This window comes from Macaca mulatta, chromosome X (genome assembly GCF_049350105.2).
Source record: "Macaca mulatta isolate MMU2019108-1 chromosome X, T2T-MMU8v2.0, whole genome shotgun sequence".
Taxonomy (NCBI): domain Eukaryota; kingdom Metazoa; phylum Chordata; class Mammalia; order Primates; family Cercopithecidae; genus Macaca; species Macaca mulatta.
In genome coordinates, this window is record NC_133426.1 from 40,593,288 (window position 1) to 40,619,740 (window position 26,453).

General features: G+C 40.6%; 2 protein-coding genes across 6 annotated transcripts in view; one reads left to right on the top strand and one right to left on the bottom strand.

Annotated features, from left to right (window-relative positions):
- Positions 1-19,888, bottom strand: part of MED14 (mediator complex subunit 14) — an 85,946-nt gene extending 66,058 nt beyond the window's left edge. For 2 of the 4 annotated variants that reach the window (XM_015127214.2, XM_001085867.4), the window contains exons 1-3: positions 19,200-19,888; positions 14,286-14,312; positions 11,385-11,490 (exon numbers count right to left, since the gene is read on the bottom strand). In XM_015127214.2, the coding sequence (XP_014982700.1) occupies positions 11,385-11,490; positions 14,286-14,312; positions 19,200-19,414 (348 nt within the window). In that variant the 5' untranslated portion in view covers positions 19,415-19,888. The remainder of the gene's footprint in view (positions 1-11,384; positions 11,491-14,285; positions 14,313-19,199) is intronic. The other 2 variants (XM_015127216.3, XM_015127215.2) reach the window with 2 other exon arrangements.
- Positions 19,375-25,386, top strand: LOC100430800 (putative uncharacterized protein MED14OS). Of its 2 annotated transcripts, XR_013412718.1 has the most exons (3): positions 19,375-19,792; positions 22,209-22,646; positions 25,202-25,386. XR_013412718.1 is itself a non-coding variant. In XM_015127217.3 (2 exons), exons 1-2 carry the CDS (start codon positions 19,451-19,453, stop codon positions 22,266-22,268), a joined length of 402 nt encoding a protein of 133 aa, XP_014982703.1. In that variant the 3' UTR covers positions 22,269-22,906. The 2 variants fall into 2 exon arrangements, 1 of the variants encoding a protein (XP_014982703.1); XM_015127217.3 differs by lacking the exon at positions 25,202-25,386 and having other exon boundaries at positions 19,451-19,792; positions 22,209-22,906.
- Positions 25,387-26,453: the final 1,067 nt, after the last annotated feature.

Here is a 26,453-nt window from a genome sequence, read left to right on the forward strand (position 1 = left end):
GAACATACACTGGGGAAAGGGCAGTTTCTTTAATAAATGGTGATGGGAAAACTTGATAACCATATGCAAAAGAATGAAACTAGACCCCCATCTCTCACGCTATATAAAAATCAACTGAAAATGAATTAAAGGCTTAAGCGTGAGACCTGAGACTATGAAACTACTAGAAAAAAGCATTGGGAAAATGCTCTAAGACATTAGCCTGGGCTGGGCGCAGTGGCTCACGCCTGTAATCCCAGCACTTTGGGAGGCCGAGGCAGGCAGATCACGAGGTCAGGAGATCGAGACCATCTTGGCTAACACAGTGAAACCCCATCTCTACTAAAAATACAAAAAAGTTAGTGGGGCGTGGTGGCATGCGCCTGTAGTCCCAGCTACTCGGGAGACTGAGGCAGCAGAATGGCGTGAACCCAGGAGGTGGAGCTTGCAGTGAGTCGAGATTACGCCATGGCACTCCAGCCTGGGCAACAGAGCGAGACTCCATCTCAAAAACAAACAAACAAAAAAAGACAAGCAACAAAAGCAAAAATAGACAAAAGAGATTATATCAAGCAAAAAAGCTTCTGCACAGCAAAAGAAATAATCAACAGTATGAAGAGACAACCCACAGGACAGGAAAAAACGCCTGCAAAATATCCATCTGACAAGGGATTAATATCCAAAATACATAAGGAACTCAACTCAATAGCAAAATAAAGCCAAATAACTCCATTTTTAAAATGAGCAAAATACCTGAATAAACATTTCTCAAAAGAAGACATACAAATGGCCAAAAGGTATTACGAAAAAAATGCAACATTACTAATCATCAAGGAAATGTAAATAAAAACCACAATATCATCTCATCCCAGTTAAAATGACTATTATCAAAAAGACAAAAAATAACAGATGCTTGTGAGGATGTGGAGATGTGGAGGAAAGGGAATCCTCACGCTGTTGGTGGGAATGTGAAGTACTACAGCCACTACAGAGAACACTATGGAGGTTCCTCAAAAAAAAAAAAAAAAAAAAAAAAAAAAACTAAAAATAGGCTGTGTGTGGTGGCTCACATATGTAATCCCAGCGTTTGGGGAGGCAGAGGCAGGAAGACTGCTTGAGCCCAGGACTTGCAGACCAACCTGGACAACATAGGGAGACCCTGTCTCTACAAAAAATTAAAAAACAAACAAATTAGCCTGGCATAGTGGTGTATGCCTGTGGTCACAGCTACTAGGGAGGATCACTTGAGCCCAGGAGGTTGATGCTGCAAAGAGCCATGACTGTGCCACTGCACTCCAGTTTGGGTGACAGAATGAGACCCTGTCTCAAAAAACAAACAAACAACAACTACGAAACACTAAAAATAGAATTACCATAAGATCCAGCAATTCCACTGCTGAGTATATATCCAAGAGAAAGGAAATCAGCATACCAAAAAGACACCTGCACTCCCAGGTTTACTGCAGCACTATTCACAATAGCCAAGATACAGAATCAACCCAAGGGTCTATCAACAGATGAATACAGAAAATACAGTACATATACACAATGGAATACCATTCAGCCATAAAAAAGAATGAAAGCCTGCCATTTGCAACAGCATGGCAGTGTGTTCACTGTGAAGTGAAGGTCACTATGTTAAACGAAATAAGCCAGGCACAGAAAGACAAATATTGCAAATTCTCTCTCATACGTGGGAGTTAAAAAAGTGGATATCATGGAAGTAGAGAGTAGAATGCTGGTTAGGATAAGCTGGGAACGGGGGAGGAGGTATGAAGAAAAGTTGGTACAAAAATACAGTTAAAAGGAATAAGTTCTAGTATTTGATAGTAGAGTAGGGAAATGATAATTAACAGTAATTTATTGTATATTCAAAACAACAAGAACTGTAACATTCCCAACGAAGAAGAATGTCTGAGGTAATGAATATCCCAATTATCCTGCCTTGATCACTATGTACATGTATCAAAATATCACATGTACCCCCAAAATATGTACAACTATGATATATCAATCGAAAAAAAAAGAGTTAACACATAAAAAACCTTTAGAACAGTGCCTAGAAAGAACATAGAAAACACTCCAAAACACCCATTATGAGATACAGGTCAACTTCATGCCCAATACAGAAATCCTTTCCATCAGTTTTCTACCCAATGCATTTCATAAGGATACCTAAACTAGTAGAGCTCATCACAGAGCTAAAAACTACCACACTAAAACTTTTATCTTCTAGTTCATGGTTTGTTTGTTGTTGTTGTTGTTGTTGTTTTGTTTTGGAGACAGAGTCTCGCTCTGTCCCCCAGGCTGGAGTGCAGTGGCACGATCTCTGCTCACTGTGACCTCCGCCTCCCGGGTTCAAGCAATTCTCCTGGCTCAGCCTCCTCAGTAGGTGGGATTACAGGGGTGAACCACCACCCCCAGCTAATTTTTGTATTTTTAGTAAAGACGGGGTTTCACCATGCTGGCCAGGCTGGTCTTGAACTCCTGACCTCAGGTGATCCACCCGCCTCAGCCTCCCAAAGTGCTGGTATTACAGGTGTGAGTCACTGCACCCGGCCATCTTCTAGTTTTATTCTAGAACAATACTTAAAGTTTTCTCTCTCATGTCCTTCGAACAGGCTGTCAGTGGCCAACTTAAAACATAGTACCCAGAATTAATACCAACATCACAAAAACAGTGCTCTACAATTTCTTAGTGTTTTCAAACACTTTATTTGATTTTTGCAACTCTAGGAAGTACAACCAGATAATTACTATGAGCTTAGAGATGAGAAAATTGAGGCTTAGGTTAAGACGTTTGCCCAAAAGGTCAATAATCAGAAGAAGTGAAACAACAACAACAAAAATATTTCTTCTAATTCTTAGTTAGACCCAATATACAGCATGGTCCAGTAAAAATGCTACTTTCTATGACTAGTACAATGAATTTCTATCAATGCCACCAACATTAACTTCTTATCAACAGTCATGACACTGCTAATACATTCTCAACTTTTTAACAGGCTTTTACTCAGATTTAGGCCATCTCATATCTCCCTTAACTCAGGTCACTGTAAAAATGCTTATCAGACCAAAGTCAAGCTCAAAGAGTACCAAAGACCTCCCCAGCAGAAAGACATGCATCAACCCTACTGGGATGCCACAGTTATCCAGCCCCTATCGCTCCACTTAAACATAAACAATGAATGAAACACTATCTAAACTACTTCACTGAACTCAAAATACACTAGCTTCAGCTACATTTCTTGAACTTAGAAATATAATTAATCAAGATAAAACGTGGCTGGGTGTGGTGACTGACACCTGTAATCCCCAGCAGTTTGGGAGGTGGAGGCGGGAAGATTGCTTGAAGCCAGGAGTTCGAAACTAGGCAACCAAGTAAGACCCCAACTCTACAAAAACTTTTTAAAAATTAGATGGGCACAGTAGTGTGTGCCTGTGGTCTCAGCTACTCAGGGAGGCTGAGGTGGGAGGGCTGCTTGAGCCCAGAAGTTGGAGGTTACAGTGAGCTGTGATTACACCACTGCACTCCAGCCTGGATGACAGAGTGAGACTCCATGTCTTAAAAAAAAAAAAAAGAAAAAAAAAGATAAAACTTGAGTTTTGAGTAACTGATTAGTGAATCCATTCACATAGACAGTCTTAGTTCACAAGAACTAATCCATGTTATTTTTAAGTATTCACACACCAGTTGTGAATATGTTTAATAATAATCTCCTTTAGAATTTAACACTGAATAAATGTTTCTCTAAACAAGACACACAAATGGCCAATAAGCACATGAAAACATGTTCAACATCACTGGTCATTAGGAAAATACAAATTAAAACTTTAATGAGATGCCACTTCATACCTATTAGGATGGCTAGACTCAAAAAGTCAGGTAACAACAAGTGTTGGCATGGATGTGGAGAAACTAAACTTCCATACATTGCTGGTGAAAATGTAAAATGGTGTGGCCACTTTGTAAAACAGTCTGGCAGTTCCACAAAAAGTTCAACAAAGAGTTACCATATGACCTAGCCATCCCACTCCTAGGTATACACTCAAGATAAATAAAAGCATACATCCAGACAGTTGGATATGACTATTTACAACAGCATTAGTCATAATAATCCAAAACTGGAAACAACCCAAATGCCTATTAACTGAACAGATAAACAAACATGTAGTATATCCATGCAATTCAGCCATAAAAAGGAATGAAGTAGTGACACATGCTACCACATGAATCAATCTTGAAAATACTACACTAAAAAAAAAAAATGCTAAGTTAAAGAAGCCAATCACAACACAACACATTTGATTCCATTTATATGAAATGTTCAGAACAGGCACATCTATTGAGACGAAGTAGATTAGCGGCTGCTTAGGGCTAGAGGAGAGCTGGGGGTGACAACTAAAGGGCACAGGTTTTCTTTCTGAGGTGATTAAAATGTTCTAAAATTGACTGTGATGAAGGTTGCACATATCTGTGAATATAACAAAAACCACTGAATTGTATACTTTAAGTGGGTGAATAGTATGGTATGTAAATGATAGCTCGATAAAGTTACTGAAAAAAATCTCCAGGAGAATGAGAGATATTTTCTCTTTTTCTTAGGCAAAACATTATCCAGGTTGTTTTACCATTAGTCAGAGTTCTATAAACTATGGATCTATATACTCATAACACATCTGGCATGGCTAAAGATCATTATCAAGAATCTCTAATAAAACTAGTTAAATAATCATTAGGTTGAAACATGAACAATCCCTCTAATTCTCATTGACGGACTGTATCCCTGACATAAACACATCTGTATCTACATTCAGAAAACAAAAATGCTGAGAGGGTCAGAGCAAGATAGTGGAATACAAGCCAACACTAGTCACCCCCTCTCCAGGAAGATGAAATTTTTACTATCTGCACGCAGAAAAGCACTGTTACAAAAACCAAAAATCAGGTAAGCCATCACAGTACTTGGTTTTAACTTCATATCACTGAAAGAGGCATTGAGAAGGGCAGGAGAGGCAGTCTTGAATAGCTGACACTGCTCCTCCCCCGCTACTCCAGCAGAGGCCCTGCACTTAAGGGAGGGAGAGAACAGTGATTGGGGGACTTTACACTGAACTCAGTGCTGCCCAGTCATAGTGGAAAGCAAAGTTGTGCTGGGCCAGAAGGAACATTTGGACCAGCCTTGGCCAGAGAATTGCCCATCGCAGCGGTCAGAACTTGAGTTTCTCCGCAAGCCTTGCTAATGTGGGCCAAAGTACTCTGGAGTCCTAGGTAAACATGAAAGGCAGTCTAGGACACAAGTACTGCAATTCCTAGGCAACTCCTAGCGCTAGGCTGGGCTCAGAGCCAGAGGACTAGGTGGTACATGACCTAGGGATACACCAGCTGGGGGCCTAAGGGAGTGCTTGCACCACCCTTCCACAAACCCCAGGCAGCGCAGCTTGTGACAACAAAAGAGACTCCTTTCTTCTGCTTGAGGAAGAGAGCAAAGAGTAAAAAGGACTTCGTCTTGCATCTTGGATACCAGCTCAGCCACAGTAGGACAGGGCACCAGGCAGAGTAGTGAGGCCCCTATTCCAGGCTTTAGCTCACAGATGACAAAGACACATCCTGGGCCAGCAGGGAACCGGCTGCCTTAAAGGAAAGGACCCAGTCCTGGCAGGATTCATCACCCGCTGAATAAAAGAGCCCTTGGGCCCTGAATAACCAGCAGTGATACCCAGGTAGTATGCCATGGACCTTGGGTTCTGAGATGTGCTGACTTCAGGTGTGACCAAGCACATTCAGAGCTATAGTGGCTATGGTGAAAGACTCCTGTTTGAGAAAAGCAGGGGGAAAAGTAAAGGGGACTTTGTTTTGCACCTTAGGTACCAGCTCAGCCAAAGTGGGGTACAGCATAAGCAGGCTCTTGGGGTCCCCAAGTCCAGGCCTAGGCTCTTGGACAGCATTTTTGGACCTCCCCAGGGCCAGAGGGAAGCCCACTGCCCTGAAGGATGAGTCCCAGGCCTGGCAGTATTCACCACAAGCTAACTGAAGAATCCTTCGATTTTAAGTGAACATCAGTGGTGGCCTAGCAGAACCCCTCCCATGGGCCGGTGATGGCCAAAGCGGGAGGCTCCTCTGCCTGTGGAAAGGGGAGGGAAAAGCAGGAAGGAAATTGTATTGTGGTTTGAATGTCAGCTTAGCCACAGTAAGAAAAGAATATCAGGCAAATTACTAAGGTTTTTGACTCTAATCCCTGCCACCAGACAGCATCTCTGGGCTCACCCAAAGCCTGGGGAAACTTGCCACCCTGAAAAACACAAACCTGACTGGCTTTGCCACTTGCTGATCACAGAGCCCTAGGGCCTGGAGTGAAGGCAAGTGGTAGCCAGGTAGTGGTTACACTGGGCCTTGGGCAAGACCCAGTGCTGTGCTGACTTCAGGTCTGAGCTGGTGCAGTCCTAGTGGTGGTGGCCATATGGGTGCTTACATCACCATACCCCCAGTTCCAGGTGGCTCAGCACAAAGAGCAAGACTTTGTTTGGAAGAAACTAAGGAAAAAGAACAAGAGCCTTTGGTTGGTAATCCAGAGAAATCTTCCAGATCTTATCCAAGACCATCAAGGCAGTACCTCTATGAGTCGGCAAAAACCACAGCATTATTGAGCTTGGGGCCTAAGTACCTTCAAATATCTGGAAAGCCTCCTCAAGAAGGACAGGCATAAACAAGCCCAGACTGCAAAGACTACAATAAATACCTAACTCTTTGAGGCCCAGATCTAAAAGCATCAAGATCATCCAGGAAAACAGGACCTCACCAAATGAACAAAAGAAGGTACCAGGAACCAATCCTGGAGAAACAGAGATATGAGACCTTTCCGACAGAAAATTCAAAATAGCTGTTTTGAGGAAACTCAAAGAAATTCAAGATAACACAAAGAATGAATTCAGAATTCTATCAGATAAATTTAACAGAGATTGAAATAATTGCTTTAAAAATCAAGCAGAAACTCTGGAGTTGAAAAATGCAATTGGCATACTGAAGAATGTATCAGAATCTCTTAATAACAGAGTTGATCAACCAGAAGAAAGAATTAGTGAGCTTGAAGACAGGCTATTTGAAAATACACAGTCAGAAGAGACAAAAGAACAAAAAAGAATGAAGCACACCTACAAAATTTAGAAAATAGCCTCAAAAGGACAAATCTCAAAATTATTGGCCTTAGAGAGGAGGCAGAAAAAGAGAGATAGGGGTAGTAAGTTTATTGAAAAGGATAACAACAGAGAACTTCCCAAACCTAGAGAAAGATATCAACACTCAAGTACAAGAAGATTATAGAACACCAAGCAGATTTAGCACCCACATGACTACCTCAAGGCATCTAATAATCAAACTCCCAAAGGTCAAGGATAAAGAAAGGATCCTAAAAGCAGCAAGAGAAAAGAAACAAATAACATACAACAGAGCTCTCTAATACATTTGGCAGGAGACTTTTCAGTGGAAATCTTACAGGCCAGGAGAGAGTGGCATGACATATTTAAAGTGCTGAAGGAAAAAAAACTTTTACCCGAGGATAGCATATCCGGTGGAAATATCCTTCAAACATGAAGGAGAAATAAAGACTTTCTCTGACAAACAAGCTGAGAGATTTCATCAACATCAGACCTGTCCTACAAGAAAAGCTAAAGGGAGTTCTTTAATCTGAAAGAAAAGTATATTAATAAGCAAGAAGAAATCATCTAAAGGTACAAACTCACTGGTAATAGTAAGCACACAGAAAAATACAGAATATTATAACACTGTAATTGTACTATGTAAACTACTCTTATCTTAAATAGAAAGACTAAATGATAAACCAACAGGAAATCATAACTACAACAACTTTTGAAGATACAGAACTTTTCAAGACAATAAGAACTAAAGAGAAACAAAAAAGTTAAAAAGGAGGGAGATAAAGTTAAATTGCAGAGTTTTCATTAGTTTTCTTTTTGCGTGTCTGTTTATGCAATCAGTGTCAAGTTGTCATCAGTTTAAAATAATGGGTTATAAGACAGTATTTGCAAGCCTCACAGTAACCTCAAATCAAAAAACACACAATGGGCCAGGTGCAGTGGCTCACGCCTGTAATCCCAACACTTTGGGAAACCAAGGCAGGTGGATCACCTGAGGTCCGGAGTTCAAGACCAGCCTGGCCAACGAGGCAAAACCCCGTCTCTACTAAAAATATAAAAATTAACCAGGCGTGGTGGCATGCGCCTGTAATCCCAGCTACTCAGGAGGCTGAGGCAGTAGAACCGCTTGAATCTGGGAGTCAGAGGTTACAGTGGGCCAAGACTGCGCCACTGCACTCCAACCTGGGCAACAAAGCAAGACTCCGTCTCAGAAAAAAAATAAAATAAAATACAACGGATACAAAAAATAAAAAACAAGAAATTACATCATGTCACCAGAGAAAATCACCTTCACTAAAAGGAAGATAAGAAGGAAGGGAAAAAGGAAGAGAAGACCACAAAACAACTAGAAAACAACAAAACGGCAAGGGTAAATCTCTACTTATCAATAATAACACTAAATGTAAATGAACTAAACTAATAAAAAGGCACAGAGTGGCTGAATGGATTTAAAAAAACAAGACTCAATGATCTGTTGCCTATAAGAAACATAATTCACCTATAAAGACATACATACACAGACTGAAAATAAAGGGATGGAAAAAGATTTATATGTCAATGGAAACCAAAAAGGAGTAGGAGTAGCTATACTTAGACAAAATAGATTTCAAGACAAAAACTATGAAAAGAGACAAACGAGGTCATTAATGATAAAGGAGTCAATTCAGAAAAAGGATATGATTGTAAACATATATGTATCCAACACTGGAGCACCCAGATACATAAACCAAATACTAATATTATTAAAGAGCAAGATGTCAATACAATAATAGCTGCAGACTTCAACACCCCACTTTCAGCACTGGACGGATCTCCCAGACAGAAACTCAACAGAGAAACATGGAACTTAATCTGCACTACGGAACAAATAAACCTAATAGATATTTACAGAACATTTTATCCAAAGGCTGCAGGATACACATTCTTCTCCTCAGCATATAGATCATTCTCAAGGATAGACTGTATGTTAGGCCACAAAGCAAATCTTAAAACATTTAGAAAAACTGAAATAATATCAAGCATCTTCTCTGACCACAATGGAATAAAACTAGAAAACATTAAGAGGAATTGTGGAAACTATACAAACACACGGAAACAATATGCTCCCAAATGAACAGTGGGTCAATGAACAAATTAAGAAGAAAATTTACAAATTTCTTGTAATAAATGATAATGGAAACACAACATACCAAAACCTATGGGATGCAGCACTAAGAAAGAAAGTTATAGTTATAAGTGCCTACATCAGAAAAGAAGAAAAACTTCAAATAAATAACCTAAGGATGCATCTTAAAGACTATAAAAGCAAGAGAAACCCGAAACCTAAAGATCAGGGCAGAAATAAATGAATTTGAAATGAAGAAAACAATGCAAAAGATCAATGAAACAAGAAGTTGATTTTTTGAAACAATGAACAAAATTGACAAACCTTTAACCAGACTCACAAAGAAAAAAAGAGAGAAGACCCAAATGAATAAAATCAGGGATGAAAAGGAAACATTACAACTAATACCACAGAAATTCAAAGGATCATTAGTGGCTACTGTAAGCAACTACATGCCAATAAATTGGAAAATCTAGAGGAAATAGATAAATTCCTAGACACATACAACATGTGAAGATTGAACCATGAAGAAATTCAAAACCCAAACAGACTAATAACAAGTAACAAGATTGAAGCTATAATTCATTATATTAATTATAATTTGTCTCCCAGCAAAGAAAAGCCCAGGACCTTATGGCTTCACTACTGAATTCTACCAAACATTTAAAGACGAACTAATAACAATCCTACTTAAACTATTCCAAAAAATAGTGGAAGAGGGAAAACTTCCAAACTCATTCTACAAGGCCAGTATTACCCTAATACCAAAACCAGACAAAGACAAATCAAAAAAAGAAAATTACAGACCAATATATCTGATGAATGCTGATACAAAAATCCTCTCAACAAAATACTAGCAAACCAAATTCAACAAAACATTAAAAAGATCGTTCGTCATGACCAAGTGGGATTTATCCCTGGGATGCAAGGATGGTTCAAAATATACAAATCAATCAATGTGATATATCATATCTATAGAATGAAAAATAAAAACCATGTGATCATTTCAACTGATGCTGAAAACACATGTAATAGCATTCAACATCCCTTCATGATAAAAACCCTCAAAAAACTGGGTATAGAAGGAACATACCTCAACATAATAAAAGTCATATTTGACAGACCCACAGCTAATTATCATGCTGAATGGAGAAAAACTGAAAGCCCTTCCTCTCAGACCTGGAACACGACAAGGATGCCCATTTTCACCACTATTATTCAACACAGTACTGGAACTCCTAGCTAGAGCAATCAGACAAAAGAAAGAAAGAAAGGGCATCCAAATTGGAAAGGAAGAAGTCAAATTATCCTTGTTTGCAGATGATATGATCTTATATTTGGAAAAACCTAAAGACCCCACCAAAATCTATTAGAACTGATAAATTCAGTGAAGTTGCAGAATACAAAATCAACATACAAAATATCAGTAGTATTTCTATATGCCAACAGTGAACAATCTGAAAAAAAAAAATCAAGTTTTTATTCCTTAACGCTTCTTGAACATAGCATAAAACTTTATTTCTGGTAGATTTTAGCATCTCTGGTACACTGCACTGCATGTCACTTTGCATTCCAAAGAGTGATTCAATAGTCAAAAGACCATGAGGTTCTCGAAGGCAGGGGCTATTCCTTATTGAAGATTCCATCCTCTGTCCCCTATACCCTGTGCTTATTAGAGGTTTGGAGAATTAGTAGATAAACAAACAGAAAAATGTTGTTATCAGCCTCTGTGACCTTGAAGAAGCCATATAACTTCTAGGAACCTTATCGTTTCATCATCTGTAAAAGTGGAAAAAAAAATTACCAACTCTGCCATTCTCACAGGATTGTCAAGAATTAATAAGCAAAATGTAAGGGAGAACCTTGCAAATTCTAAGGAATCGTACAAATATAAACTAACAATTTTCCCCCTTTTTCCCCAGTCTCATATTTAAAGTCTCCTCATGTATGATGTCTCCAGCTACCTCCTCTTCTTTCTGATCAGGTGTCCATAAACAAATACTAAGTTTCTGCAGAAATATACATTATCATTCAGAAATATGATTATTCACGTCACTCAAATCGGCAAGGATAGTTAAAGCTAAAATGTCTATCATAACATCCGAAAAGTTATTTTATACAAAGTAAAATAAAAAGTTTAACTCACCGCACATTTTTCCACTTTGCCAGCATTATTAGCCCATTTCACTAAAGCTAATAATCGAACGAAGAGTTGGCGTGTCCGGCTAGCAAACTGCACTATTTCTATTTTCCTATAAAATAAAACAACTCTTAAAGAACCAACATATTAGAAAAAGTATTTCACAATTTATTTCAGCTGAGCAAAAAATAAATAAATATATAAATAAATCAGCCTTTGCTTAAAACCACTACAAAATGAGCCACCTAAAGTATTTATCTAAATATGAACTATTGTCACATTTTGTATACTATCTGCATATGCTTTTTCACCTCAGAGCAATAAACCAAATAGAATGTTTTAGCAATGAGTCACATTTTTAAATTGATTGTATATTGTAATAAAAGTTGTTTACAAAAATATACTAAATTCAGTATATGGCAGTAGAAGTAAACTGGTTCACAGAAGGGATTAAATGAAGAGTTATGAATTATCAACTCATAACTGAAATTAGGAGTAATTTAATTAGTAAGTAATTAGTAACCCTTTCGGTAAGTGAAAGGAATTGAAACTGATCATTACCAAAGCCTGAAACTGTATTCATTCTACAAAAGGGCACCATTTCCCATCCTGCACCAGCATGAAAGATTGAATAATCAGGCCGGGCGCGGTGGCTCAAACCTGTAATCCCAGCACTTTGGGAGGCCGAGACAGGCGGATCACGAGGTCAGGAGATCGAGACCATCCTGGCTAACACGGTGAAACCCCGTCTCTACTAAAAACTACAAAAAAACTAGCCAGGCAAGGTGGCGGGCGCCTGCAGTCCCAGCTACTCGGGAGGCTGAGGCAGGAGAATGGCGTAAACCCGGGAGGCAGAGCTTGCAGTGAGCTGAGCTGAGATCTGGCCACTGCACTCTAGCCTGGGCGACAGAGCGAGACTCCATCTCAAAAAAAAAAATTGAATAATTAAAGAACTTAACTATGTAACTCTTTACCAAACTAATTTCAGTGACAAACTTGGATACATTAAAAAATATCCAAGCAAAGCTAAAGAAATTACTTTGAGTACTAAAAATAAAAGGTCTGTCCATATCTAGTTTTATCCTATACTCACTATTATTCCTTTTCCCCCAATACTCATTAGTACTTTTATCTCATCCTAAGGCCCCAAAAGCTTTACTAATGTCAATCAACGTGTTAGCTAGATCTCTCAACTTCATAGCAGCTATAAAACTGATAATCATATCTTTCATGGTCTAAGACACTGAAAAAAATATTCAACAAGCCAGGACTGATGACAGGACCCAGCAGGACACCAACCTCCCTCCAAGTAGGCTCTGACCTATTAATCTTAGTACAGCTGTTCAATGACCTACAGATCCAATCCACATCTCTGCATCTTGCCAATACCACCACCATAACGCAATGCACCAAAGTAAAAGTTCTTGCTGAAGTACAATCCTGACTGAAGGCTAGAGGCTAGCTCCTACTGAGAGCACACATAGCCCACAAGCACCCTAAAAGGCTCTCTTAAAGATAGGCCAGCAATGATTAGTGGTACTATAAAGAGAAGAATCAAGTGCATAATTATAACTCTTTGCCAGTGTCTATGAAGGATCATGAGACAAGACTGAGACACAGCAGAAATGTTAAACACACATTAAGATCCAGCAGATCTCAGGGCTGGGAACCTCAGTACCTTCACTCTAACTCAGCAATGGCTTATAGAGGATGCAATGTTTCTGCTCCTCTCACAGAGCAGACACACTTGTCTATTATTAATTCGGTTTCCCAAATGCAGTCCTCTACTAGAATGGAGATGTCCCCCTTGTAAACTACAGTAACATGGTTTTCTGACACCATGTCGTCCCAAGTGATAGGGAACATGAGTTTTCCAAAGGCCCAGTTTCCCTTCATACCCCACAGGAGACAGAACAAATCCTTGACTTAACGTTTTCCCCCTTTAATACTGACCAGCCAAACCATAACACAGGTTGCCTTAATTGTCTCTTTTACTTCTACCTTTTTGATCTCTAAGTCGATCAAAAAGTTAAGCTGGGGTTGGCAATGGAGTGTTGCCACTAAGAAATGCTAAAAAGTTGCCAAGTGATTTGGTATTTAAAAAAAAAAAAAAAAAATCAACCAAGGAGCATAAGTAGTGCCAAAGATATGGTCAAGTACCGTATACTGTAGTTACAATTTAAATCTCCATCAAATGATTTTTTTGAAACTTTAATTTAGCTTGTTCCTTTGGCCTCTGGAAACATTTTAGCCTTAAGTTAAATCTTAAGCTCCAAGCTCCAACTGAACCAAAATGTTAACTATGTAACAGTAGGAGCAGCAGGCAAATGTCAATTCTCTAAAGATACTTAATAGCATCATTGTTGCAAGTGATAAATTAGCAGCCAACTTTGTTTTTTTTTTTTTTTTTTGAGACAAAGTTTCGCTCTGTCGCCCAGGCTAGAGTGCAGTGGCCTGACCTCGGCTCACTGCAACCTCTGCCTCCTGGGTTCAAACAATTCTTCTGCCTCAACCTCCTGAGTAGCTGGGACTACAGGCGCATGCCACCATGCCTGTGGCAGTCAACTTTCTAAAGCCAGTCTGCTGCTCCTCAGCGTCTTCCTTTACAGACTATACCTTCTACATCTTAATATCACCCTTAGGGACTTGACCAGGTCAGTCACTCAATAAAGGTTTGTAGAATAGAAGATGTAGAACTGGTCTCACACCAACTATTGTTAAGGGTTAGGAAATTACATTTCCCAGGACTCCCTAAACCCATGGTGTGAAAAATCATTCTAGACTCTTTGGGCCTAGGTTTCCAATCCACAGCCCTATACCACCCATACCCACACACCAACACTCATAGATTGATCAATAAAGAGACTTTAAGGGTTTGTTTGTTCGTTTGTTTGTTTTCATACTCACCTTTCCACATCAGATTTCCTTGGCAGTCTAAGACAAAAAAAAAAAAAAAAAAAAAACAAACAAAAAAAAACAAATTGATTAAATACATGTATACCTTCATTCTAATGTGATAATAGTCTTTACTTTGACTCTATTAAATACATTAATGTTTCAGAAAAACTGGCTAAACAGCTACTACAGGGTCATGTGGCTACCTACGCTTTTTTAGATTTATGAGTTTCCAGCAGCATGGTTGTAAGGCAAAAACCAACCAAAGAACATTTCTCTCCATTCAAAATACTTCAAAACGTATTGCATGAACCTCAAACATTTAAAAAGCCCAAGTCCCACATTAGCACACTATATCATAGGGTAACAGAAAAAAGATTATTTTAAAACCAAAATGGTCACAGATGCAGAACTTACTACTTTGTTGCCAGCCTCCCTGTATCCAATGGATACCTGTTTCCAAGCAATAATCCCTCCATGTTGTGTTATGGTGGACAAAACTGGAAGCTAAGCATACAAAAGGGCCAGTGTATGTCAAGGGTTTTACAGTAATTATGTTGCATGGTGGTTAGATGAAAAATGTTTTATTGCTTTTAAACAGCTCCAATAGGATTTTTAAATTTCTTTTTGCTAGTCCTCCAATATTGATAGCCAGCAACCAATGTCAGCTTCTTCCCAGATAAGTTATACCATTTAACATTCACATCCACTGATGTCTAGAAAGATCCTTAATGCCTCCTGAATTGCCACATTCTGTTAACCTCTATCCCACAGTCCAAGATTCAATGGCCTAAACAACTCTCATGCCTCTTTCACAGCTAATCAGTTCTTGAAGTATACACACCCAGCCATTTAGATTGTCTCCCACCCATGTGCCACAGGAACAGAAACTAAAACTACTTCCAGAGGTTCAAAGTACAAGGAGGAGAAAATATTAAAATGAGCTCTGGCTTATAGTTACCTGCTATTCTTAGGGTAGACAGTGAGATGGAAGTTAAAGTTATGGTCAGAATGATAAAGAGAGCTAGGTGGGATGAAGACCAGAGGGATGAAGCAGAAATTAAGGTCCTGTTAGAAGACTGCAAATAAAGGCAGCTACTGGCAAGTTCCTCTACATGCCAAACCTCCTGAGAACACTCCTTGAGAATCCACAGCCCTTCCCCTGTCTTCACCTCAAGGGAGGGGGAGAATGAGAACGATGGGTATCTATAAGGGGAGAAGGGGAGTAGAGCCTCTGGGGGTAGAAAGAACAGCAATCATTGTTCCCACTCCTCCTACCTGCCTCAGAGACCCTAAAACGACCATCTTATGTCAGAGGCAGCATCAGTTCAGGGACAAAAGACAGGCTTTGCTGCCTGCCTCCCCTTTCCCCTATTCCTCCTAATCTATTTGAAATTCTTTTATGGATAAGAAAGTTACCACATAGGGTAAAATCTCTAAAATGCAAATGTTGGGAGGTAAGGCATAGAAATTTATTTACACCAAAGCACAATAAGACAAGATGCCATGACTGAGATCCTGGCATTTTCTGATTTTAATTAAAAGAAGTTAAAAAAAAAAAGGGGGGGGGGGCAGGTACATGGCTCATACCTGTAATCCCAGCGCTTTGGGAGGCTTGGCGGGGGGCGGGGGTTGGGCTGCAGATCACTTGAGTTCGGGAGTTTGGGACCAGCCTAAGCAACACGGCAACCCCATCTCTACAAATAATACATATTAGCCAAGTGTGGTGGCAAGTAGTCCAGCTACTTGGAAGGCTGAAGTGGGAGAATCACCTGAGCCCTGGAAGTTCAGGCTGCAGTGAGCCATGATTGTGCCACTGCATTACAGCCTGGGTGACAGAGCAAGACCCTATCTCAAAAAATAATAAAGAGTAGAACCTAGGTCTCTAAAAAGTCAAGGCAAAGAGTAAACTCTAGGATGAGAGCGTGTATGTTGAGGGGGAAGGGAGGTGGACAAGCAGAAAAACCCAGAAATCTGAGACCAAAACAAAACCACCTAAGTTGCCAAGGTTGTCCTTTTTACCTTCGATAGTTCACACACAAGCATCACTTGTTACTGAAATAAGTAACTGTTTCCCTAAAGACTCATGAAGTATAGCTAGAACAGGGGCTCTACATTAACATATTAATCCTGACAGTTTTTAGGGAAAATATACTATTTAGGAACTTCCATGGTAAGTTTCCAAACTAATTTTATTAATAATTACCACAATCAAAAGTGAAAAAAGTTTTTTAGTATACCTGTGTATCAAGAGCAAAAATAACTTTTCCTATTAAATTTCCCATGATTTACAATTCTTTTTGAACAATATTTTTATTGATGCATTAAAGATGTATGGTTTCACAGTACATATAATTTCATACATTTATATAATTTGTAAAGATCAAATCAGTGTACTTGTGATATCCATCACCTTAAATATTTTTCTTTATGCTGGAAACATCTGAATTATTCTCTTCTAGCTATTTTGAAGTGTACAACAGATTCTTGCAAACTAGTCACCCTACTGATTTATCAAACACTAGTTATTTCGTCTATCAAACCATATATTGATTTATGACAATTCTAAACATTCATGTATTAAATCAATAAATACTTAGTTAAGCCCTGTGTGCCAGGCATTGTTCTAGGCCCCAGGGAAAGTCATAAACAAATCAAAATCTCTGTCCTTATGGGGTGGGAACGAACAACAAACTAATAATGTCAGGTGGCAATAAGTGCTGTAAAGAAAAATAGAGCAGCAAGTAAGAAGGATAGAGTGAAGGGGCAGAGTACTATTTTATAGGTGGTCAGAGAAAATCTTTCTGATAAATTGTATGTAAACAAGGACCTAAAGGACTAATGAGAAAGCAATCCACACAGATTTCTAGGGAAAAAGCAAGGGCTTGAAGATGGCACCGTGCTAGGCACTAACAAGAAACATCAAGAAGGTTTGGAGGCTGGGCGGGATGGCTCACACCTGTAATCCCAGCATTTTGGGAGGCCAAGGAGATTAGATTACCTGAAGTTGGGAGTTTGAGACCAGACTGGTCAACATGGTGAAATCCCATCTCTACTAAAAATACAAAAATTAACCAGGTGTGGTGGTGCATGCCTGCAATCGCAGCTACTCAGGAGGCTGAGGCACAAGAATCACTGGAACCCGGGAGGCGGAGGCTGCAGCAAGCCGAGATCACACCACTGCACTCCAGCCTGGGCAACAGTGAGACTCTGTCTCAAAAAAAAAAAAAAGTCTGGGAGGCAGAGGTGGGAGGATTGCTTAAAGCCCAGGAGTTCAAGATCAGCCTGGGCAACATAGTGAGACTCTTGTCTCTATCAAAAATTAAAAAATTAGCTGGGCGTGGTGGCACATGCCTGTAGTTCCAGCTATTTGGGAGGCTGAGGCAGGAGGAGCAGTTGAGCCCAGGTCAAGAGGCTGCAGTGAGGAAGAATGGAGATACTATTTAGTGAGATAGCAAAGAAGGTTTTGCAGGAGGGAGGACAGTGGAATCAGGAGTTTGGTCCTGGAGTTGCTATGTTGAAACGCCTATCAAGATACTGAAATGTAGGCATCTGGATATAGAGTCTGGAGTTCATCAGAGAGGTCTGTGCTGGAGATACAAATATGGGAATCATCATATAAAGGGTGTGGGACTATAACTACATACTTATTCTACAGCAATAAAACAGATGTTCCTCTCTTCATACACCAACTCCTAAAATAGTAAAAAGACAAAAAACCACAATTCAAGGAATTTCTACAAATCCCCTATGGAAAAGCAAACTACACCACCGATAGCATCAGTTTTCAACATTTTTTTTTCCATAGCTCTATATAGGACAGTGACCTTCACATACATTAAACTTTCTCATGGATATTTTATTGGATTTTTATGAAATCCAACAATAAATGGTGCAGAGAGGTATGTCATTACAATAGTCCCTAATCCTGACAGCTATTTAAATTTCTCATTAGCCATGGGCAGGCTTCTTTAACTCTACTTTTTTCTGTCCCATTCAAAAAAGTACAGTACATCAAAACTGAGAATGACGTTTTACAGGAGTAAGTGGAGCCTATTCTTTCAGCCATCTGCAAACAAGTATCTGTTATCAATCTCTAAAAACGAATTACTGTGACGCTTTACAGCCTAATATCTGCATACTAATGTATCTCAACTGATAACCCTGATCTGAAGTCTTGCAATAGATAAAAAATAAAATTCTGATTAACTTTTTCTGAACCTGGGTTATAAGATGTACAACTGAGTCTCAAAATGTTACGGTGCCTTTTCTTCACACACTGAAATTCATTAGTATATTCTGATCCTATTCTGAAGGGATTAACAACTTAATCATGCCCCAAGGCATTTCATGGGTAACTAGGTGATTTATAAACCCCCTTCATACTCCAAGAAATAACAGACTACATACAAAAAAAATTTTACTCACACTAACTTCATTAAGACCTCAAACACTCAAAAGTTCCAGAAAAAAGTACTTTGAATTCAAATTTGTATTTTATACACAACGCATGTAGCTCCTCTATTAACTTAGAAGCAATAACAGCTTACATTTAAAACGTATCGTCAAGAGGCTGTAATACAAATTTCCCGTCTATGGAGTTTTTTCTGAAAGCTCGAATATTATGTATTCCAGCCAAGAAATCAAGAGAGTTCTGTCGGGAACTCGGACAAAAATTTCATACAATTTTCAGTGGAAGTGTAACAACACGCAAAATTAACAAGTCTCGGTTGCATCGTTGCCAGGAAGACCCCAGATACAAAGCTTCTTCTCCACCTCCGCTGAACCCCAGGAGTTCAAAAATTCTAGACTAAGCAGTCCAGCGGAGAACACAGCAGCCTCTCGGAGAGAGGGAGGTGCAAACGTCTCAGCCGGTTGGGCGGGAAGGGGGGGCTGGGGAACAGGCAGGGGTTTCGGGGCACTTACAGGTCCGTCAACACCATAAGCTCCGAGTAGGCCCGGTGCAGCAGAAATTCAATGAGGGTGCTCAGCCGGTAGCCCGGGCTAGCCGCAGCTGCAGCGGCCGCCGCCACGGCGGCTCCCGGGGGAGGAGGGGCTGGGGCTGACGGGGGTCCGCCGCTGCCCCCGCCGCCGCCTCCGGGCGGGACCAGCTGGTGGTTCTCCAGCTGCACTGGGGCCATGGCGGCGCAGGACCGGGCTTGGCGCAACGGCACACGATGCGGTCCTCGAGCCTCCCGGGCGCTCGGTCACCGCGCCGAAACGGGAGCGGGCAGAGTCGCCACCGCCTACCGCCGGGCCGCCTCAGAACAGGAAGCCGTGCGCCGACCGCGGAAGCCCGCCCCCATGTAGCGAGAAGTCCGCCGACCCCAGGGACGGGAGCGAGGGGCGGGGGGAGGCGGGGATCGGGGGGAAGCAGGGCGGCCCCGCAGAGGGGAAGCTGCGCCTCCGCAAACGCTCAGAAGCAGCTTCGCCAGACAGCCGCAACGTACATGTTGACTGCCCGAGGCGGAAGTCGATCGGCAGAGCGGAAGGGGGACCTGCAGAGGACCTTCCGACAGGTCTGTGTCTGTTCTCTCAGCTGTCTAGCGCGGCAGCGCTGGGGGGCGCGTGGGAGTGAGGCGGTACCTGTGTGCGCGCGCGGGAGAGCGGAAAAGGGAGCCGCGCGCCGCCGGAAACCAGGGTGAGGGCTGAGTCGGAGTCGTCAGCGGGAACGTCAGCAGTTGCCCCGCCCTTACCCTTGCCGCTCTCCCTCCCGCCTCCGCCCCCTGGCGTTGTAAAGGCGACAATTTGCCCAGAGAAATCCACCATCGCTCCGTAAGTGGGGCACAAACACAGCCGAGGGAGGCCTCCTCTAAATGTTCGTGAATTCTGGTTCTGGAATCGCGAAGAAATGGTAGCGGCCGCGCGCTTGTGATTCTCAGGCCTTTGCTCCTCCCATACACGTCCACGGCGCGTTACGTGGGAGAACGTTTTCGCCCTTTTTTTTTTTTTTTTTTTCAAACTGTGGGAAAAGGTGCTAGAAAATATGATTGCGGGTAGGGACAGGGCCGCTGGCAGAATAACTCAACTTTAATAGAGTCGGGTGTATGCTGAGGGCGTCACCGTCCCCCAAATCCTGTCAGTCCCACACGAGAACGGCCCTTAAATCTCCTGCCACGGGCTCTCATATAGTTTTTGTCCTTGCTCTCGCAGTCACCGCTCTATTCTGAAGGGCTTTTCAGTTCATCCATGCCTACCACCGTCCCCCTATCAAAGTCCACGTTTAATTTTTTGCACCTGCTTTAAAACAGCGATTCTCAACCTCGGCTGCACTTTGGAATTATCTGAGTTTTGTTTGTTTGTTTAAATACTTAGGTCTATGGGGTTCCACCCCTATAGATTCAGATTTAATTGGTCTGGCGTGAGGTCTGGGCTTGGGGATTTTTTGAACTTTCCCAAGGAGATTCTAGTATGCAGCTAACGTAGAGATTCACCATTAGAAGCATTCGTTGCTGCGACCCCTTTCAAACATCTTTTTGCAGTTTCATCTCCTCTTAGGTGTAAGGGATGTTCATGATGTCCCTAAGGTTAGAATACTCTTGCTGTCATCACTTGAGTAATTCTTTATCATTGTTGAAAGCGGCTCATCTGCTTCTGAAGGTGTAACCTCACTTGTTCCCTCCCTTTGCGGTCCTAAAGCACATTGGAAAAGAATATCATTGTGCTAGTTATTAAAATGCATTGGGATTATTTATACCCCCTACAGATACAGTTGCTGGAAGGCAGCTACCTCATTTTTAAATGTTATTTTTATTTTTAATGGTTGATAGTATATACTTATGGCATACAATGTGATGTTTTGAAACATGTAACCATTGTGGAATGAGCAAATCAGGCTATTAACATATCTATCAAATGATATACATACTTACTTCTTTTGGTGAGAACATTTAAAATCCACTTTTAGCAATTTAGGAAGATACAAAAGGTTATTGTTAATTGTAGTCACATTGCTGTGCAATAGATCACCAGAACTTATTCCTCCTGTCTAACCGAAACTTTGTACCCTTTGACTAATATTACCCCTTTCCCCATCCACTGCCCTACCCAGCCTCTGGTGGTAACCACCATTCTACTCTCTACTTGTCTACTTCTTTTTTTTTTTTTTTTTTTTTTTTTGGGACAGAGTCTTGCTCTGTCGCGCAAGCTGGAGTGCAGTGGCGCGATCTTGGCTCACTGCAACCTCGCCTCCCAGGTTCAAGCGATTCTCCTGCCTCAGCCTCCTGAGTAGCTGGTATTACAGGCGCGTGCCACCACGCCTAGCTAATTTTTTTTTTTTTTTTTGTATTTTTAATAGAGATGGCCATGTTGGCCAGGCTGGTCTCAAACTCCTGATCTCAGGTGATCCACCCACGTTGGCCTCCCAAAGTGCTGGGATTACAGGCGTGAGCCATCATGCCTGGCCTGAATTTAATTCTTTTTTAAGGCTGAATAGTATTCTGTTGTGTATTTATATCTCATTTTTTAATTCGTTCATTGGTTGATGGACACTTTGATGCCACATCTTAGCTATTATGAATAATGGTGCAGTGAACATGGGAGTGCAGACATCTCTTCAACATGCTGATTTCAGTTCCTTTGGATATATACCCAGAAGTGAGATTGCTGCATCCTGTAGTAATTCTATTTTTAGTTTCTTAAGGAACCTCCATACTGTTTTCCAAAATGGGTGTACTACGAATTTACATTCACATCAAATAGTGTACAAGGGTTCCCTTTTCTCCACACCTTCACCAACACTTGTTATCTTTCATCTTTTTGATTATAGACATTCTAACAAAATTTGTTTGCTCCCTACACAAATTAATTGTGTGGTTTTAATTTGCATAGAGAGGCAGGCAAAGGCTACTCTGCTAATGGCTTTAGAGGCCACAGTAAGAAGTTTGGGTTTTATTCTAAATGCAAAGTCATTACAATGTTCTCATTTTTTTCTAGGTTGGTCAGACCATGCCCATGGTTCCTCCTCGACTTGACTATGAATGCCGCATCTGTTGAATGAATGCAGTTTCTGCTGTTGCTTTCCATTTTGGATAGAAGTGATTGCAAATCTTATCGAAATAATGAAAAAAATACTTTTCAATTCCTTTTCAACCCTTTTGAGTCTGAGGGGCAGCTGTACATTAAATGAAACCATACGTATCATAATTTCATTTTTCCATCAAAAAGGCTTTAAAGGAATTTCCCCTTTTTCTCCATGTTTTGCAATCTTTTTTGTTCCTTTTGTTAAAATCAGATTAATCTCATGAAACATCTGAAGCATTTCAGTCAATTTAAGAGCTGAGAAAATATCATGCTGCTAGTTCTGAAACGATCTGAAGTGTGAATCATGTGATCACCAAATAGAGGAACAACTGAAAAATGTGAATGAAAGAAGTATGTACCTATACTATAGTGTCAAATATTTTACTGTAAGCTTTAAAATGATAAATTGGAAACTTTCCAAAAGTGCTTTAAATATGGGTCATTTCTTTAGTAACTCAGCCAAACATACTAACATTTTCGTTCTTTCCCCATTAATTTATTCTACTAGCCCTTCCTATGTTTGCCAAGTGGCTATATTACTGGAATCAGCCCAATTGTCACATAGAACCGATGTTTACAGTCTTTTAAAATAAACATAGATATTAACCCTTCCAGTTTTAAAGCTTGAAACTTATATTTGTCTTAACTGAGTTCCTTTCTCAGGAAAATAACCCTCACGCCTCCCAGATAGTTTCAAGAAACCGAAACCAGGTCACCATATCTAGACAATGAGAAGCCAGGTCCCTCATTCTTCATGATTTCCTTACCTCTCCCTAATTCCTGTTTACCCACATGTAGTTATATTCCTTTCCCACTATATAAACCCCCAATTTTAGTCAGTCAGAGAGATGGAATGATTACTTCCCTGACAATAGTCGTTGTCTCAGTGATTGGCTTTCTGTGCAGGGAGCAATGGGACCTAGACCAAACCCCTGGCATTTTGGTAACACTATCTGGTTGGGAGGTGGGATATCACTGCACTCAGGAGCTTTCGTTTACTTTACCTCTCTGGTCTCCAATAATTCAAGCACAGTAAGTTTCATAGTCCTATTGCTGAATTTTCACCCTATTTTTCTTTAGAATATTATTTTTCATAAATAATACTTTTCTATTTTTAAAGATATCTATTCAACTCACAGAAATTTCAATAAACTCCCCATCTCCTGCCGCTTATTCCCTTACTACACTGTAACTTCACTGGTTACATAGTACATGCCATTCCCTCCCACTGAAGATATCTTGCATTATGTTGCAGATACTTGAAATATTGTTTCCTGGCTGGCTTTTCATCCTTCAAGAATCAGTTTTAATGATAAAATCCTCAGAGAGACCTTCCTGACTATCTTACATTAGGCATGTACAAGGAACTTCATTGCAGCTTTATTTGTAGAAGCAAGAAAATATGAATGATCTTAACTGTCTCTCAGTAGGAGAATAGATAAGTAAGCTACTATATTTTTGCCCAGGCATGGTGGCTCATACCTGTAATCCCAGCACTTTGGGAGGCTGAGGCAAGCGAATTGCTTGAGGCCAGGAGTTCCAGACCAGCCTGGCCAACATGATGAAAACTCTGTCTCTACTAAAAAAAAAAAAAAAAAAAAAAAAAAATCTAGCTGAGCGTGGTGGTGCAAGCCTGTAATCCCAGCTGCTTGGGAGACTGAGGCACGAGAATTGCTTGAACCCGGGAGGCGCAGGTTGCAGTGAGCCAAGATCCACCACTGCACTCCAGCCTGAGTGACAGAGCAGGACTCTGTCTCAAAAATAAAATAAAAAATAAATAAATAAATAACTATATTTTTACGTAACTGTTCAAATGTATTACAGCTATGTAAACCAACATGGATACATCTTAAAAACAATACTGAATGAGAAAAAGCAAACTTTTTGATACTATTTGTGTCCATTTTAAAAGCATACAAAAGCCGGACATAGTAGCTGATGCCTGTAATACCAGCACTTTGGGAGGCCAAAGCGGGCAGATCACCTGAGCCCAGGAGTTCGAGACCAGCCTGGTCAACACGACAACACTCTGTCTCTACAAAAAAATACAAGAAATTGGCTAGGGGTGATGGCATGCACCTGTAGTCCCAACTACTCGGGAGGCTGAGGTGGGAGGATTGCTGGGGCCTGGAAGTCAGAGGTTGCAGAGAGCTGAGATCACACCACTGCATGCCAGCCTGGGCAATAGAGCGAGACCTTATCTCAAAAAAAAAAAAAAAAAAAAAAGAAAGAAAAAGAAAACACACAAAATAATACTCAATAATATTCAGTATATTGTAGTAAAAGTAAAAAATATAAATGCGGATGATATATACCACCTGTAGGATAGTAGTTACTTCTAGGGAGGGCTAAAGGATAAGATGATGCTTTGTTGGTTACTAGCTATTTTATCTTATGGATTTCTGGAAGAAAAACATAAAGGAAATGTGACAATATTAATATCTATTAAATCGGGGGATAGAGATCTGATTGTTAATATATTCTGTACTTTTCAATATTTTTAAATATTTCATAATTTTAAAACATTTAAATTAAAGTGTTTCTATTAGTATAATTTACACTAGCTGCCATTAAAACTCCAAAATCTTGGTAACTTAACAGAGTAAGAGTTTATTTCTCATGCTCACGAATCTCAATAAAGATGTACCTGATGGGGACTGTCCTCTAAGTAGTAACTCAGAGACCCAAGCTCCTTCCATTTTGGGAAGCCATCACTGTATGAGATTTTTTTTTACGTCCACCCATGTTCCATTAGCCAGAATTAGTCATACAGCCCATTTAAAGTCTAGGGACCTGGAAAATATGGTCTTCTTGTATGCTTAGGGAAGAAATGAAATAGTATGATGAACAGATAGCATTGTTTTTACCACAATATTAAAGTAGTCTCCTCTTTTATTTCCCTTTAGGGCACAGCCTCTGAAATCAGATTGCTTAGATTCAAATCCTAGCTCTACCACACACTATCTGAACGCTCTCCAGCAAGTTACTTTACTTTGCATGATCTCAGTTTCTTCATCTGTGATAATACTGCTTACCTCAAAGGATGATTGTGAAGAATGAATGAATTGACATTTGCAGAGGGCTTAAAACAGTAAGTGATCTTTATCCTTTGATGATCAAACAGTAAGTGATCATCATCATTTAGGATCAATAAGTCTTGTATTTGCTTATTCACCTAATAACCTATGAACTTTCTTCTCCTGTCCTCATGTGGCTATCTTCCTGATCTCCCCACCTACCACAGTGCCTAGCTACCTGGCTTTAATGAATGAATGGGATGAATATATTTTTGCACCAACCTAATATTTCTTCATTTATATGCTATAGTTCTATTTGTATTACATTTACTTCTGTAGGATTAAGATTGACTTACAGGCTGGTCATGGGCTCACACCTGTAATCCCAGCACTTTGGGAGGCCAAGGCGGGCAGATCAGGAGGTCAGGAGTTCGAGACCAGCCTGGCCAACAGGGAGAAACCCCGTCTCTACTAAAAAAAAAGAAAAATACAAAATTAGCCAGATGTAATGGTGGGCACCTGTAATCCCAGCTACTTGGGAGGCTGAGGCAGGAGAATTGATTGAACCCAGGAGGCAGAGGTTGTAGTGAGCCGAGATTGTGCCATTGCACCCCAGCCTGGGCGACAAGAGCAAGACTCTGTCTAAAAAAAAAAAAAACCAACCAACCAACCAAACGTTGACTTACATATATTTATGTGAAATAAAGTGTCAGGATTTTTTGGGGGGAAGGAGGGGGACAGGGTCTCACTCTATTGCCCAGGCTGGAGTGCAGTGACACAATCACAGCTCACTGTAACCTCTATCTTCTGGGCTCAAGGGATCTTCCTGCCTCAGCGGAGACTACAGGCACACATTACTGCACCCAGCTGATTTTTAATTTTTTTTGTAAAAAGGAGGTCTTGCTATATTGCCCCAGCTGATCTCGAACACCTGGCCTCAAACTGGCCTTAAGGGATCCTTCTGCCTTGGCCTCCCAAAGTGTTAGAATTACACATGTGAGCCTCCATGCCTGGCCTCAGGAATTTTTTAAAAAATGCTTCAGAAAGCCAGACGCGGTGGCTCACACCTGTAATCCCAGCACTTTGGGAGGCCAGTGCGGGTGGATCACAAGGTCAGAAGATCGAGACCATCCTGGCTAAC